We start from the raw sequence: 17823 nt of genomic DNA, 5'->3' as shown, positions 1-17823 counted from the left end.
GAGTTTCGAACGATTATTGAGGCAGTTAGAGCAATGCTTGCAGATAGTAACTTACCAAAGATTTTTTGGGCGGAAGCCGCCAACACAGCAGTTTTCTTGATAAACAGAACAGGTGCAAGTCCGGTCAAGGGTAAGACACCTTACGAATTAGTATATAATAGAGCCTTCGATGTGAAAATGATAAAAGGTATTTTTGGTACGAAAGTTTGGTCTTATATACCTAAAGAAAAAAGGAGAAAATTGGATGTGAAAAGTCGACAGGGAATATTTATGGGTTATTCAGACAATGTAAAAGGATACAGAGTCTTTTATGAAAGGAACAACAAGGTCGAAATAGAAAGAGAGGTAATATTCACACCACAAAATGGAGAAAAAGATATGGAATACTTGATACTGAACAAAGCAGAAAATGATGATGAGGTAGAAGATTCTGGTAGTGTAACACAGACAGAATTAGAACCCACCTCAGAAACTTCAGACTTGTCAAGTGAAGGTTCAACATCGATTTTGGACACAGCACAAAACAGAGGTGAACGACTGAGGCCACATAGGACACTCAAACTTCCTCAACATTTGAGGGATGATTATGAATTAGGCTACTTCAGCCTAGATGGGGATGAACCAATGTCCTACGAAGAAGCAATGGAGAGTAAGTATGCTTCAAAATGGAAGAAGGCAATGGAGGATGAGGTGAAAGCTTTATTAGAAAATAACACTTGGGATATTGTAGAGGAACCAAACGAAGGTGAAATTATAGACAGCAAATGGATCTTTAAGATAAAAAAGGATGATGAAGGTAAGAATGTAAAATTTAAATGCAGACTTGTTGCTAGAGGTTTCAAACAAAATATTGATCAGGACATTTATAGTCCAGTGGTTAGATTGAACACTATTAGAGTAATTCTGGCTGTGTGTGTTCACAGGGGTTGGACCGTTTATCAAATGGATGTTTGCAATGCTTTTTTACATGGGGAATTGAAAGAAGAACTTTATATGTATTTGCCAAAAGGTCTTAAAACAGAAAGCAACAAAGTTTGCAAACTAAATAAGGCAATTTATGGTTTAAAGAATGCTCCAATTTGTTGGTACGAAAAGTTTGATAAGTTCATGATAGAACAAGGTTTTTCAAAGAATTTATATGATGAATGTTTGTACATGAAAATTGACAATGAAGAACTATATGTTGCAATTTTTGTTGATGACATCTTAATAAGTGGTTCTAATCATGAAGATATAAAAAATTTAAAATCTAATTTAAGTAAATATTTCAAAATGAAAGATTTAGGTTTGCTGAAATATTTTTTGGGTATATCTATAAAACAGGAAAATTCAGATACAATTATTCTAAATCAGAAACATTATTTAGAAAATGTACTCAGGAAATTTAACATGTTTGAGTGCAAACCTGTGTTTACACCTATGGAACCGAAATTTGATCATATCGCATTAAAGAGAGATTGTTCTGAAAGTTTTGAAATTGAAAATCAGTGTAGGAGGATGATAGGATGTATAATGTATGCTATGCTTGGTACAAGACCAGATTTGTGTTCTAGTATTAGTTTACTATCACGTTATCAAAACTGTGCAAGTAAAAATTTATTAATAGCACTCAAAAGAGTTCTAAGATACATTAAAGGAAGTTTGGAGTTGAACTTAGTTTATAAAAGAAGAAATATCAACTTGATAACATGTTATGCAGATGCAGATTGGGGTGGTGACACAATAGATAGGAAGTCAACAAGTGGTTTTTGTTCATTTGTGTATGGTAATATTGTGTCATGGAGCTCAAAGAAGCAAAATACGGTTGCCATCTCAACTGCTGAAGCAGAAATTATAGCCCTAAGTTCTTGTATTGTTGATGCTTGCTGGTTAAGAAATTTGCTATCAAATATGAAACTAATTGAATCAGATATGAGGGCAATTGTATATGAAGATAATCAGTCTGCAATCCGTTCATGTAGTTCTCATGAACAATTGAAAAGAATGAAACATTTGGATATAAAGTTTCATTTCATCAAGGACAAGATTAAGGAAGGTTTGGTTGAAATAAAATATATTTGTAGCAGTGAACAGATTGCAGATATATTTACTAAACCCTTAAGCAGAGTTGTTTTTGAGAGGATAAGAGAACTTATGTTGACAAAAATTTAGTGCATTAAAATATTTTGTTTTTTGTTTAGAAAGATGTAAGATGTTTTTTTGAATCATTGATTGAGGGTGGGTGTTGTAGTTCAATCAAATGATGGTGTTATGGTTGTTTTCATTTCCACTAAATGTATATTGGTGACACTGACTGTCAATGAAAGAACTGTGTTTTCCGTTTCCGGCATGTACAGTTAGACATGTGCATATTAGACATGTATCGTTGTTGTGGAATAAAGCTTCTGGAGTTTAAGTAAAAAGCTTTCATTAATCCTTTTATTATATTGCTAATTAAGAAACACTAAATCAAAAGATCAAAACCACTTTAAAACTTTCAATAGAGTGAATAATAGAAACTGAAATTTACACTAATAGAAGGTCAAGAGTCCACTCTTATCTCTTAACATTTTTTTAGACAAGAAAGGCTTCATAACTAAAACTGTTTGATCAAGGAAGAGTTAGTGGGTCTTTTGGAAAAAAAAATCCAAAAAAAAACAACTGGGGAACATAACTGAAGAACACGTTTCCTATAAAAAAAAATTTTATTTTTTCGTTGTGAATGCTGTTTACCTAACAAATTTTTTCACATTCGGTACAATCTCGATTATCAAAAACCTCAATTTAGCAAAAATAACCTGATATCTCGAAATGGCGTACTGTAACTGTTGATACAACAAAGTACAGAGTATAATGTTGCTATATGAGGCTATTAAGGCCAAGTTGTAAAAGAAATTCAGGGACATAATTAAAGAAAATTTAACTTGCCTTGATTGGTATAACGCCTCTTTCCTCACATTTATAGCCACCCAGTTTCTGCAGAAGGGCATATGTTGCGTACGATATGTGGATTTTGAAAGCTTCTCCAGAGCTTTCCATTCTGGAAGCAGTATTAACGGTGTCTCCGAACAAGCAGTACCGTGGCATTTTCAATCCTACTACGCCAGCTACACAGTGGCCTAATGAACATACGATAATTTAGTTCCAATAGATCCATTTCTGATTGATTTTGATCCATCAAAATTTTTTATATCCACAAAAAACATATGTATATTTGTATTTATATCTGAAACTAATTCCTATCACCAAAAACGTTGGAACTTCACTGTAGATGAGAGAATTATTCATTCTTTAATAGTTCCTATTCTTATAGAGGACACCAAAATAAGAATCTCTTCCACTAGGATAGGGTAGTCGTCTTCTAAACTCTAGTTTCAACTTGACGTTCATCTTGTACTTTTAAAATTCGACAAGATATTTCTCAGATGGCACGCATCGTTGAAAATGAATAATAAGTAAATTAAAATGCTAAGGTTGAAAAAGCAGAGAATGACACTTGATTATAAGTTAAATTTGAAAAAAAGGGTTACAGTTGAGGTCTATTATTGTGTCCCCCTTTTAGAGCAGTTCTTATCATTTCAGAGCTCCTATGAACTCCAGCCAATATAGTCAATGACAATAATATCGAACGTAATGACTCCAGTATCTGGGAAGGCTTCAAACGGGCTAATTGAAAGTTTCGTATATTCCAACTTTCCATCAAGATGCTGATCAAGTCGTGAATCAATTTAAGAATTAGTAGTCCAGAACGTTTACTACTAATAGCTATAATTTGAAGAAGAACCCTTCTGAATACTCAATCAAATTAATGGCTGCATGAATGCGGCTTTTGAATTTCTGATGGGCTATTTGAATTTCTGATGGGCTTTTTGAATTCGACTGGTGGATGGGTAAGTTCAGAGAATTGTGATCGACATCTGCACGAAAATAAGTACATATATCAGTTATCAGTTTGTTGTAGATGCGAATGGTTACGGCATCTACAGCACAAAAGCCGATTTAGCTTCCTTCAATGCAGTAGATCTCTGTCAGTTTCAGCGGATCAATACAACGAAGAGCAATTATGGGAATACTTCATGTTTCTATCGCGTGGGCTAGGACAACCGAGAGAAATCTTTTTTCCACATGTTAACCAGTTATTTATCGATAAAAAACTTTCAATTAAATGTTTATGAATTTTCAATTCCAGAAATGCACCTTCATCTGGATGAAGGTACATTTTCTGTCTCGCAACACTAAGCAAGAGAGGATATTAATCAATGCATCGTTGATTCACAATTTCGAAACATTTTTAATAGGAGATTTGTTCACATAAACTGAGAATGACAGAGCTTGGAAGCTCAGTGTGGTTTTACTCGAAAATTATTCAAGTTTAAAATGGTTGATAATGAATTGGTTATATTTGCAGGGGAAGGACGAGGAAAAACACAATTTTTAATAATTTATCGACGTTTCGATCATATATTTTTTGTTTTTACTCAAGGCTACAATATAAAAGGAGAATTTGATGGACGGGACAGCTAAAAACACACAATCGCACAAGTTCTCCTTTTATATTGCAGCCATGAGAAAGATAAAAAAGTTATATGATCAAAAATCTATACCCATGCGTTGTAAAAACATTACTTGCAACAACTGGCAAATTGATTATTTGAACAACTTTGCTCCCACCTGAATGTATGCCTATTCTCAGTTGTAGAACTTCTCCTTCCATATGCTTTATTTTAAATTTCTTTATTTTGCTCAGAAGATGTAAAGCCATGGATGCAATTTCCCCAGCATGTTTATCACCATGCCTGATTGGTAAACCGCTAGCCACCATGTAAGCATCTCCGATTGTCTCAACCTATACAAAAACATTTTTTAAATGGAAGAGCACAAAACTTTTCTTTTCTTCGACATATTTTTACCTTGTAGACGTCATAGTGCGATATTATGGAGTCGAAGCAAGTATACAAGTCATTTAGCAGATCGATCACTTGCAGTGGTGTACTGTTGGCAGACAGTTCTGTGAATCCAACAATATCGCTAAAGTATATTGTAACGCAATCGAATATTTCTGCTTCCACCTGGTCTCCTCTTTTGAGAGCGTCCGCTACTGGTCTGAAAAGAAGAACAAAAATATTCACAATTTGAGTACGGACACGCATGCTTTTCGATGCTTTGGTAAAGCAAAAATGTCAATTAAGAAACTTATCCCATTCCGTTTTCTACCACGAAAAATCTCATACCTTCAAGACGAAGAGTACCTGATTTTTTGTGTGTATATTGAATAAAATGTAGATAGTAGGTGTATAGATTAATAATACATAATTTCATCATGAAGTAAATATTAAAAAGAATTGATTTAAATTAATTATTGTTGGTTCGTTGTCCGCAATGCAGATGATTGACAGGAAAAACTCACTTCGGCAGCATCCTATGAAGCAGTGCATCAGTCTTCTTCTTCTCTTCAGTCAACTGATTAGTTCTTTCTTGAACCAACCCCTCCAAATTATAAGCGTACTTCTCCATTATCGCAAGCATATTGTCGAAAATATTTGGTTTCAATCCTGCCTGTAATGCGATAAAAATGAAAATTGCAAATTTTATACCTATCATTTTAAAATCTAAACAGAATTTTTACATCTTTCTTTAATTCTATGCGCAACTTGAACTGGGCACCAATTCAAGATAGTAGAAGTTTCACCAAACAACTTAATATGGTCCAATTATGAACGATACTGACATTGGCCCACATGCAGAGGTATTATCCTACCTGCATTTCTTTTAATCTTACTCGGACATATCTGATATCTGGTCTCTGTTCTGGCTCTTCGTGCCAGCACGCTTTGATACATTTGATGATGTATTCAGATGCTTCCAGCTGCTCCAAGGGCGGTCTGAATGGTGTGTCATAATCAGTTCTCTTCACCCGATTTATAATATCTGAAAGTTAGATATTTGTTACTTCATTAGGTGAATCAAATCAAAACTATAATTCATTACAAAGTGAAATCGAAAATAATGAGCAGTTTTCACTCTATTTCACTTTCTTTTTGCAGCTTTCTTACTCTTACAGCAATTTTCATTGAAATGTGGTTAGTGAATACTGCAGTTTTCTCCAATAATTATGCCCTGGAATTAGGAAAAGAACCTAACCCGAAGTGAAATCTCCTGATCGGACATTCTCATCACCTATCACTACATCAGGCCCTACAAGAGAACGTTTATGTTTTCTATGGGGTTAATTTTACATCCTTCACACCGATCGACATATGGTTCTCGATTGAGCTAAACTGTATTTGCAGAGGTTACAAAACTGAGCCCTGAGTGACACCCTCATTATAACACTCCATTCAAACAGAAAAACCTCCAGTTGAATCACTGAGAGTCAGCTCAATAAGAAATTGATACATGCCAAAAAGATTCTTCGGAGATCTAAGTAGTATATGGATCTTAGCAAGAATATGCTACACCTCCTCACTGAATTCCTTACAGGGCATTTCCACCTCAGGAAGCACCTAATAAGAATGGATCTAGTATAGTGTCGATTCTGTGAGAGGAGGCAACACCTGATCCCCTGGATATGCCTTGCCAACGTAAAATGTTTCGATCAACAGGCTTATAGAAGTGAGGAAATAACCTCCTTATAGAAGTGAGGAAATAACCTCCTTCTAGATATCCCAGATACTGGAGTTCAGTATAACTTTAGAACTGGAGGGTGAGCTCCTAAGTGATGGCGAGAACACCTCTGATAGAGGCCACAATAGACAATAAGGTATCAGTGCAATGAAACCTATCTTAAGTCACGAATTAGCTGCTTACAATATACAGGAGCTTGATAACTTGCACGATAGGGGGTCTTTGTTGCATCTTAAGCATTCATCTTTCCACTTTTTAATCTGTAGGGAGTCGAATCAATGGTGAAAAATAATAATCTTACCTGGTGCAGTCAAGTTTGGCAGACCCCATGGACCAGAACGACCCAGTATCTCATACAGGACAATTCCAAAAGAATACACATCTCCTTTTTGAGTGCCTCTAGGTGGTGGCGATGGATGACGAAGAAGTTCTGGAGCTCTATATAATGCTCTTTTGAGTTCCTTTTCGTCTGATTCGAAACTGTTTCCTTTGAACTCGTGTAGTCCGAAATCGGTTATCTGCAAGACCCATCTACTATCGATCAGGCAGTTACTTGGTCTCAGATTACCATGAGAAATAATTTCGCTGTCGTGGAGATAAATCATTCCCTGAAATGAGAAGAATGTCTAAATAAGATTGATTTGGTTTTCGATCGCATGAGAAGTCTTCCAACATTGCCATCTCAATCTGGCGCAATAAAAAAGCTTGTTAAAATGTATATCGACTCATATAATAAAGTTCCTCCATAAGTGACAGGAATGACAGGATAAACTATTGTAATGGATAGGGGAATACCTTTTTGACTGCTTTATCTATTTCTGCATCCTCCGAGGAGGATACAATACAAAACTCAAGAAAAGAATCATTGCAATATTAAGGCCGGTCCACACTATTCTTGCTCGAGCTCGCCCGTCTTAGGCTTGTGTAGTCGGATGGTGTGGCTCGTCTGACTCACGGCCGTGTTCGTTATATCATTGACAACATTAACTCAGTGGCTTGTCAAGCTTTATTGACTCGCGAGGATCCGCTTCATTTGCAGACTTGTCGTCGTCCACATGACTAGAGCGGCTCGACGAGCATAGCGATTCTTTCCTTTGATGTACCGACAACAAATGGAGCCACACAAGCTCGTAAGATAACGCGCTTGTCTCTCGGATCGAGCTTCCGTCCACATTACTTGCAAGACATCAGAGTAACATAAACACGAGCACTAGTAGTGTGGATCGGCCTTTAGTATTGACATGCAAGGTTCATATTATATAGTCCATTCAAGAATGACTGACATCCCAGTAGGACTTGAAAGTCCAGAAGCAGCTTAAATCTGGTCATAAAAGATCTTCAATAATTTCTGTAGTTTCAATCACAGAAGTGGAATATTTGAATATAAGTATTTGAAAAGAAGAAATATTCAAATTCAGAGCATATTAATCAGCAATCAAAATGGATACAATTATGTTTCCAATTTGTTGGATTAAATTGAGAATGTAAACAGCTCCACAAAACTCAAATTACCTTCGGTCAGTGCATAGATTCACAATAATTGGTCTGTGGATCGCCGTTTATTTACAATACCAACATGAATTCCGCAACACAAAATCTGAACTTATGGGCTATTACCAACTTAAATTCGATTTTCCATAGCCACCCGAGATGTCAATCATTCTTGAGTTTACTATATATAAGTAACCCATTTCGAATTAATAACGATATATCTTTTGAATTAAATATTTTTGTCGAATGAAATATATTTTTTATATCTTTTTTCGAATGAAAATGAATTCCAGTAGCACAGAAATATAATATTGGAAGTGAAAATTAGATCTATCCGTTATTTTGTGGTCAAAATGCATTTTTATTCGAAAATAAAATGAATGAAGAGATAGTTTGAAGTGTTCTCTGTCGTTGGCTTCTACCTTTTGCCAACACTTAGGCAATTTTCGAATCCCATCTCGAAAAACTGCCTTTTGAGGGGATCCCAGTTGATTGGAGTTTTCGATTCCTGCAAAAGAAGTGCCTCAGGTGACCTGCTAGATCGTGCTACAATGCTACATCCGTCGTAAAAACCTAACCTAACCTAACCAACAAAATCAGACGTTTGTCTTCAACACCCCGAACTAATTTTTACTTCCTATAATAAGAAAAAAAATAATTAATCATCGGATAGATGTTTAATAAAATACAAAATAGGTATAAAGAAAACATTTTGAGTGGATATACAAAACGAAAATCATTCGATCACGTATCAGCTCATCCAACAATCAATTGACCATGTTGCTCACCTTCAAAATATCCGTAACAAGCGAGGAAATGAACATATTATCCAGTCTCATATCCTCGTTTGCAAGTACGTCTTCCAGACTACCCCTGGCGCAGTAGGCAGTGAAGATTGCTATATTTCCAGCATCCACGCTTGCGCCGATGAAAGGTATTAGGTTTTCATGTCTCATTTCCCTGACCTGTGAATATGAAGTAGAGTAAAACAAACGACAATTTACAACATATAGCCTACTTTCCCAAAACTTAGAACTCCATGGGTCGAAAATTTAAGTGAATAATTTTCAATGATGTAATAATAAAGAAATAAGAAACAATTTTATGCAGAGGTATATGCATGATGTATTCAGTTAGGTGTATTTATACGGTTGACATGTTTGAAATAGCACCAGTACAGAAAGACTTCTTACTTCGTTATAGCCGTAGAGAAATAAACATAATAAAAATTCTACCTGGTGGGTTCTGCAGGATTGAAAAAGGTTCCTACTGTTATAAACAACAAGGTTGACCGATTTATGTATGTGCATGCACGTTTTGGAGCAGTGTCAGATATATCAGAAGGAAACAATAATTGAATAATAATTCTATTACCTGCTGCAATTCTTTCCTTATCGATCTAGACAAATCGAAGGATTTCCTATTGGCAAACTTTATGGCAACAATATTTCCTTTATAAAGACCGATTTGTGTGTATGCACGTTTTGGCGAAGTGTCAGATATATCAGCTATACTACTAGCTGGAGCTTGAAACAGGCTGTATCTACAGGTTTGTATCTGAAAACAAAGGGATATTTTTCGACTCTTCGTAAATTCTTACTAAAATCCAAAATTACCATACTCTTGCTTGACATTTGTGTAGTCTCCGTGGGTATAATGGTCACATCTTTCATTTCGATTTTCCATAATAAACAGGCAAGCTTTTGCTCATATCTGTAGTGTCTGCATAAATAATTTCAATAAATCCATACAGCATTCTCTAAATGATTTATGGTCAAGGTTTTTGATTATGGAAGAAAAAGATAACTAGCCGAATCTCTATGTGACAGCAATTCACATAGGTAAAGGATTAATAAGCTGATAGGGTAGATAGTATGACTAATGAAAACGACAAATTTACGTTAACGTTGAAAACGACTAATTGAACCGTTCGCCCTGAGTGAAAAAGCTTTGCAAAAACTACGCGAAATCCGAGTCCTGACACCAATTTTTTGTGATTAATGGTGACATCCATATCCGCATCGATTGCCCAGTCAACCAGTTTCAGTCACAGGGAAGTTGTTGGGAATTACCACTGTGGAAATGCGACTTCACAATGTTGATTTAAAAAAAGGCCACCAGTACTTACTGGAGAGTGCTTAATGTCCGCAACATCGCATATCGCGGGTAATTACCCAGTACATCACATAGTAGGTGTAAAAAAAGCACCCTAGACAGCAACTTTGCGACTTCTCATTTTGGAGGTTTTTGGAACGATTATTTTGACAGAATAAACTACCAAAGTGTATCCTCTATTGAAGTTATATTCATGTTCAATTTGATAATTACCATCGTGGCAATCAATTTGCACTCTATATTCGAGGCGTTCCGAGGAAGAGTGACCCAAGCTACAATTTTCTGAAATTGAATTAACAGTAAGAACTGCCTGAAAATGAATCAAAATTTTATATACTCGTAAACTCAATTTCAGAAAAAATGTAGCTTGGGCCTCTTCAGCTCTGAACGCCTCATTTGTACCCTGTGTTTACTCTTTACTCTTACCTACATATATTTCGCATTCTGCTCTCATCCTCAAAAGGAAAATTGAACAACTATATGAATTACGGATATCTTTTTATTCAAGATTAATATGTTTCATACAAATCCAAATATATAAAATAAAGAACATATATCTTGTTATAAATCTTCATTCCACTTCAGGAACGGCATGGTCCAGCTGAAGAAGAAAAAATCAGAGCTGTATTGATCGTAATAAATTGAGTGTCATGAAAAATCTAACAACAGTAGAAGGTGATTTTTTTCAGCACAGTATCTAAAATAATAATTTGAAGTTCTCTCTATGATTCAAATCAATTCCAAGTTTGATTTTGAAGGTTGTGAATGTTACTTATCACCTAAATTCATATGAGGTATGTTGAAAGTTGAACGTTACAAATGGGGAGGATATGGGCCAAGAAGTGATCATGATGTAGTCATTATTTCAATAGGTTATATAACTACTCACCTTTTACTGCACGTTAATTAATCAATCAACGTCAAGTTACACTTAACTAAAACGAAATTTAATAATAGAACAGCTCGGTTAAAAAAATTATTCTAAAAATTTATTCATAAAGATTTTGTTTGTTCATTCTCTCAACACAACGTAGTCACAGAACGAAACACGTCACACCACGTTTTGCATAGCGCGATTTAGGTTATGAGTTAACCTCGAGACCACGTGCTGATAAATAGAACATTAGAAACAGTTACTGAAAGTTTTTCTTAGGGAAGTCGCTGGGTAGAGTTCATCGAAATTTATTCACAACAGATCATTTCATGTTCTAAAAATATCACAGATTCAATATTTCAAAAAAATCAACAGAGAGAAGTCGCATAATAGTAGCTATGTTCACTTCATCGGAACATCTCGATATGATGTTACATGCAACCACTAGGGATCTAAAGTTGAGGAATTCGCAAACTTAACAATATGCGGACGTTAATGTCCACAATGTGAAATCTAAGGGTACGTTCATACCGAAGATGCATGGATGAGCGCGGTGGAGGTCGCGGTCGCGGTCGAGGTTTACATCGATGCCTGGCAGTACATGTCGAAGATGCTTTCCTTTCAGTCAAAGCTCATAAACGAACTGAAAAATAAATACGTTACCCTGGTGAATGTCACGTGATTTGAAGATCGCCAATAAGCGTGCAAGGTACCTCGCGGCAACAGCCCGATCGCCATATAAAATCAAACTATTTTGTTCTGCGATCGACATCGCTGTAAACCGCTATGATAAGCGGCGAGGGTGAACGGGTGAAACATCCTTGGTATGTACGGTCTCATTAGAATATGAAGGTTTGTTTTGACATCGATGTAACGATCGCGACCGCGACCTCCACCGCGCTCATCCAGGCATCTTCGGTATGAACGTACCCTTAAGTACATCCATGAAACTTCTCAAAGAAGCGCTTCAATGCGATATTTTTGGGTACTCCCTGCGACTTACTGTTACATTTCTGGTTGACTGGGTGTATGCACATCCTCACCATGTCGTGGGCTCATAAACTAGACACGTGTCATTGTGAGTAGGGAATAATTTGATTTAGGAGTTGAATGCCGCAAACTAAACAGTATCAGCCGATGAAATGAGAGGTGTTACGATAATATTCTATTCGATATCTCTATTTGTATGCATAGGACTCTTGTTAGTTATGGTTGGATAACTATATTTCAATCGGTTTCTTCTTGGATATAAATGGGGAGAAACCCCATCTTGAATAATAAGACCAACACTTCATCTTGTCAGGAAGAATTTATTAGAACTGTTGGCGGGGATGGAAGGATCTCGACAATCATTTAGATAGGAAGCACTCGAAAAAATGAATTTTGGCTTGACCCCAATACAATTAGAAAAAAAGACTTGTTTGTTAGACTCTAATCGCGTAGGTGATTAAATGACAAAAATATTTCTACGCACTCAAAAACAAAAATCAAGATTTGACTTGTTCCATCCGACTGATAGAGACATCACCATTTTGTGAGGATTGTGCCTTCATACTTTGACAAAACCATTGTATAAGTCCTTATACATAACATCTGTCTATTAGTTGGGGAGCCGAAGAGGGAAATTCGGGATTTACTCCAGCGTGTCAGATTAATATGAGGGGACATACCTTGGACCCTGTAGAGTACCTCTACCAAAAATTAGACCTGTAGGAAGGGGCAATTGTCTAGGACAGCCTGTCAGAAGAGTAAAATAAAACGATCATTGTACATACTCGAGCGTGAAGATTAAGAAATATGTAGTTAATTACATGTTGAAAAGTATATATTCTCTTAATCTGACAATTTAAGCGTGTCGAAAATGTGTGGGGAGCCAAAGTTGCAAAAAAAAAAGTCACGTGTACATTCTCGAGCCTGGTGGAGTTTTTTCTTATTTTGAAGCTAATGATTCAAGAATAACGGAAAAAATTTAATCTGATAGTTTTATCAACAACAATAAAAATTTGCCATAAAAGTCACAAAAATCAGTTTTTTTGAATTATCTCCTCCCTTGGGCTTCAAATTTTTTTCGCTTTCATTATAAAAGTTGTAGAGCATAACATTTTCTAAAAATTTTGTCCCAAGCAATTTTTTCTACGTTCAAACGTTTTTGATATATATGGCGATTAATGCGAGGTGTTTAGCGATACATGCTGAAGCGAAAATTCACTCGTTGGAAAATGATACATTCTAAGGTTCAGTCAGAGACTAATTTCGAAAATTCATAGAAATCATCATAGAAATACCTTGTCATTTTGAAAATTGGATGAATGGGATTCTACATTGTCCTTGCCTTTTCGCAGGTGTGGCTAAGCTCCTCGCCCTTATCGCCCTCTAACTCGAGAACGGTTGAGAGTATGTAAAATTGTTTCAGACAAAAGTTGTGTAGAATTTTATTATGTTCAACTTTCATAATGAATACAAAAACGATTAGAGGAACAGGCAGGGAAATATTCGAAAAAAATCATTTTTATCATCTTCAAAGTGTCAGATTAAAAAAAACCTCCTCCTGATTAGTGTTAGATTAATGGGTCATAATACGTCTGCAACCCCGAGATTAACCATCTGTATTAACACGTTTGAGTATGTACAAGTAACAATTTTTTTTAACATTTTCGAGAGACCGCTGTGAACTTGCGTCACGTCCAAATTGTCAGTCCCTTGAAAAGTTGCTTCCTTTGGATCCAATTAACATATCCTCCAAAAATCTTACACGCTGTAAAAATTTTTTTTTACCATTTTCAACTCTTCCGTACGGCCAGTCCCAGTGTCAGAGACACTTTCCCCACCGCTGAAAGTGCATACATCATAAAACCCTCTTCTTTCTACCATCTAATCTTCAAAATGCACTAGGTCTCCACGATGCTCGAGTAGATAAATCCCGATTTAGCATCGTCGGCTCCCCAACTATTACATTAAGTTGAATTCTTTTTCATCAGAGATATGCTGCATTGTTCCGAGAATGGTATAATCGTAGAAACTGTACTTACTTCACAGCGAATAATGTGCTCACTAGTATCAGGCTCAAAACGAATAAGAAACCAACGAATAGCTTCCAATTCATTTGGCTTTCACATTTTTCACCATAGAATCCACATGTAGGTTCGGCCAGGGGAAGTTTTCCACCTACCCACTGAATTGTACGATCTGAGTCCAAATATTTAAATTCCTGAAAAATATTCCCTTGAACTTTTCCTATGAAAAATCAAAAAAGCTTATTTGTTAGATTTGAACCTGAGCTCGAACTTGAGCAGAAACTTGAGATTTAGAATTTCTGCAGCAAAAAAATAAAAAACAAATAATTTCACACGTTATTGTAATATTAGAACTGCTCATAACGTAGCTTCTTCATAAGGTTTAAATTGTTTGGAATGTCCTATAAAAAGGATAATTACAATGTGTAACTATTATTCACGAGTTAATGTTCTTCACGTGACTCCTCTTAATACTTCTTTCACTGAGTTTCATCATTTTTATGACCCATTCGAATTTTATTCAAATATCCTATAGCCTTCGAAAAATTGGTGGTACACTGTATGAATATTTTAGTTAATACTGGATCGTTCTATCTTCTATCATCTGACACGATTTGTAATACATGGATAAATACCGTACTTCTTCATGTTTCAATCTGAAGTCAAACCGTCAAATTTCAAGATCCTTTTCGACTCAATTAGAGGGATGTTAGGTGAGCAAATAAAGATTGAAAATATTGATTATTCTTCTGAAAACACAGAAAAAGATCAAAAGGTAATCATTTCATAATTCTTAATGACAATTATCTAGACAATTTTGCACTGGAATTACAAATTTTTATGGACCCAGAATAATGGAACAGCTGATCAGCTCACAGTTGAAAAATTGATTCCTGTCCATTCGAATTTGGAGTTCCTCAGGGCGCCGTATACACGGACCTCTATTGTTTATTATTATTCATCAATCATTTACCCGAACATATTATTGCACTTTTTGCAAATGATCTCTTTTATGCTGCTGCTAGATTTGAATGCGGGGAACCAGAAGAAACCATAAATCATCTAGTTAATCATTGTCCAATTTATAAATTTCAGGATGGTTTTAGAGCTATACATGCAGTTTCCGAATCTTTTTTGAATTGGGTTGTCAATTTTAGGTCAATCTGACATATTGAATCTAATTTTATTATTTTACGTTTTTCTGCTTTTGTTTTCTCTTTATTTCAGATAAAAGTTTCTGGTATCTTGGAGAAGACCTTCTGGATTTTCCCTTTGTTGGAGAAAAAATCAATTTTTGCAGTGCGAGATGCCCTTCAATATGGAATATTTCAGCTTATTTCGTGAACAATTACAATCCACTACACTCACGGGGAGAAAGGGTTTTTTTACTGAGGTTTTTCCCTAAGCTCTTGTATCATACACCAATTTGTATGGTACCCCGTTACGCTAACCTCTGCTAAAACTGTATCTCATACACATGCTATAATTATTGTTTGGTGTTCAAGATTGTAATGCTCTATATCAAAAGAATATATATATATATTTGAAGAGCCAGAAGCTTTGATTTTTGCGGCACTGGGAATGTTTGTTGATTAGTGTCGAAAAAATGGTTTGGTGGTTAATATCGAAAATACTGTATGCATGCATACATTTTAGTCTTAGGAATATGTGTAGAAAACCAACTTGAGTTAACTCATGAGTATCTGTTTTTAATCTCAATTGACTGTACTAAAATTCAGATCGACAGATTTTGACGTTGGTATAAAGACATAGATATGTCACAACGCCTACACTTATGACACTTCTAAAAGTTTATCAAATTAAGACCAAAAAATCTAGAATTTAGGTCCTTATTTGATAAGTTTCAAGAAAAAATAAACATTCGAACCTTCACGATTTTATTGATATCGATAAAAATGTAACCGTGAGTCAAAGAAACTAAGGTTCAAGATTACCCTAAACCACCATGATCGTGACAACATCAAGGCGTATATCAAACTTACGGGTACGGCATAAGGAGTGCTACTACTATTTGGATTGTATTGAAAATAACCTACAGGTTGCATACTCATCGGTAATATCGATCCATTGACATCCCTGTCGTCTAACAGTGCTACAACTGTGAAATTTCCCTCTGCGTCACCATTTCCATCGATGAAAACCTGAAAGTTTCTGATTTTTCTAAATTCATAATAATTATTAATATGAAAAGTTAAGTTCAATTCATATCCTCAGTATTCATTTCGGTGGGGGTGTGCCCTTTGGTCCGCTCCTATATAGACCACTCGGCGTCAGGATAAACTAGCTCTTTCTGGGAAAAAATAGTTTCGCTTGGACAATAGGGAATAGTCCTTCTGACGAAAATGATGTATTTTCTATGAAATATCTTTGAAACGTCACATTTTGAAAAAACCATTTCAACCGTTTCCCAAAAAAAATTGTTTTAAGTACTCAAAAATGAAAAATAAAGATGAGTATTTAAAATTTAAAGTGTTTCGTTTCTATTGCACAAGTTGGCAACATCGACTGAAATATATGTGTTATAGGACTGCTATGAAAATACGAGAAATGATTTATTGACCTACAGTTCGATATCCATAGCACTTTAATTCTTTTCAGTAATTCACCATTTCACTGGAAAATCACTATGACACACAAATAACTTATCAAACGTTCAATATCTGCACTTATTCACTTTCAGTAATCCACTATTCAACTGACAAAACGTCTAAATGATGATAAATACATATCGAAACGACCGCAGTATCAATAGCATTTCTCACAATCCTCCATATTTGTTTACGTTTTACAGCGCCCTCGACGGTAGTTAAAACGATTATGGTGTCATGCTCTGTTCATGATCTCAAAATGATACATGGCAAATAAAGAACAATGTTACAAATATGTTACGTGGATATCAGGGAGCGGGAACATGAAATTTACAAAATGTGGATATAATTTCGATACAGCACAGGTACATCTCAAATATCACATCAGACACGTAATGGTTACAGAAAAGTAACACATAACAAAGTTCCCCATTCGATCTCCCAAGAAAACATAACAGATATGTTACTGGTCACCTGGGATGCGTTGATAATAATGGACAACAAATATAATATCTTGATGAGATAGACAAAGATGACAGTCTATGAAGTCTGGACGAACGAGGAAGGTCGTAAAATTTTATGGGATTTGTATGGCCGGTTGCTGTTGAGGCTATGATGGCTGAAAATTAACAGATGCTATTTCATAAACAAGTCATTGTTCTTTTTATTTTCTAGTAGGCGCTGCTGCCAAATCGTAAACGAGAAACGAAGCGATTTGAATTTTAAAATCTCATATTCAAAGAATGATTTTGAATAGTTTCCCCGGTGCATTTGAAAAATTCATGAATGAAACTAATAATTATTCAGTCTAAACTTGCATATGCTGTGATTGCGGAGAATTCCCCATTCAGGAGCAACTAGGCCGAACTGAGTTAATTAGGTATAGGTACTTGAACATGAAGGACAAAGAATTAAAAGGGCAATATTTATTCACACATGTATCTAATTATAAAAAACAATATCGATGATACAATAAATTCGATTTTCCTGAAGTTAGAAGAGTAGATAATTCTGATACCACATTCCAAGTGTAATAATGCACCCTGTATCTTGATCAATGGAAGACCGGCTTCTGGACAAAAGGTGATTATTTTCAAGACGTTAAAACACAAAAATT

At 35.5% G+C, this 17823-nt stretch overlaps 1 protein-coding gene across 3 annotated transcripts in view; it reads right to left on the bottom strand.

Moving 5' to 3' along the window:
• Nucleotides 1-17823, bottom strand: part of LOC123316357 (guanylate cyclase 32E-like) — an 88389-nt gene that overhangs the window by 4654 nt on the left and 65912 nt on the right. Inside the window, exons 8-18 of one of the 3 annotated variants that reach the window (XM_044902398.1) lie at nt 16101-16259; nt 14113-14291; nt 9711-9816; nt 9469-9651; nt 8883-9059; nt 6905-7211; nt 5738-5907; nt 5387-5535; nt 4890-5082; nt 4651-4825; nt 2908-3098 (exon numbers count right to left, since the gene is read on the bottom strand). In XM_044902398.1, the coding sequence (XP_044758333.1) occupies nt 2908-3098; nt 4651-4825; nt 4890-5082; nt 5387-5535; nt 5738-5907; nt 6905-7211; nt 8883-9059; nt 9469-9651; nt 9711-9816; nt 14113-14291; nt 16101-16259 (1989 nt within the window). The remainder of the gene's footprint in view (nt 1-2907; nt 3099-4650; nt 4826-4889; nt 5083-5386; nt 5536-5737; nt 5908-6904; nt 7212-8882; nt 9060-9468; nt 9652-9710; nt 9817-14112; nt 14292-16100; nt 16260-17823) is intronic. The other 2 variants (XM_044902399.1, XM_044902400.1) reach the window with 2 other exon arrangements.

This window comes from Coccinella septempunctata, chromosome 7 (assembly GCF_907165205.1).
Source record: "Coccinella septempunctata chromosome 7, icCocSept1.1, whole genome shotgun sequence".
Taxonomy (NCBI): domain Eukaryota; kingdom Metazoa; phylum Arthropoda; class Insecta; order Coleoptera; family Coccinellidae; genus Coccinella; species Coccinella septempunctata.
This window is presented reverse-complemented; position numbering and strand designations above follow the sequence as displayed.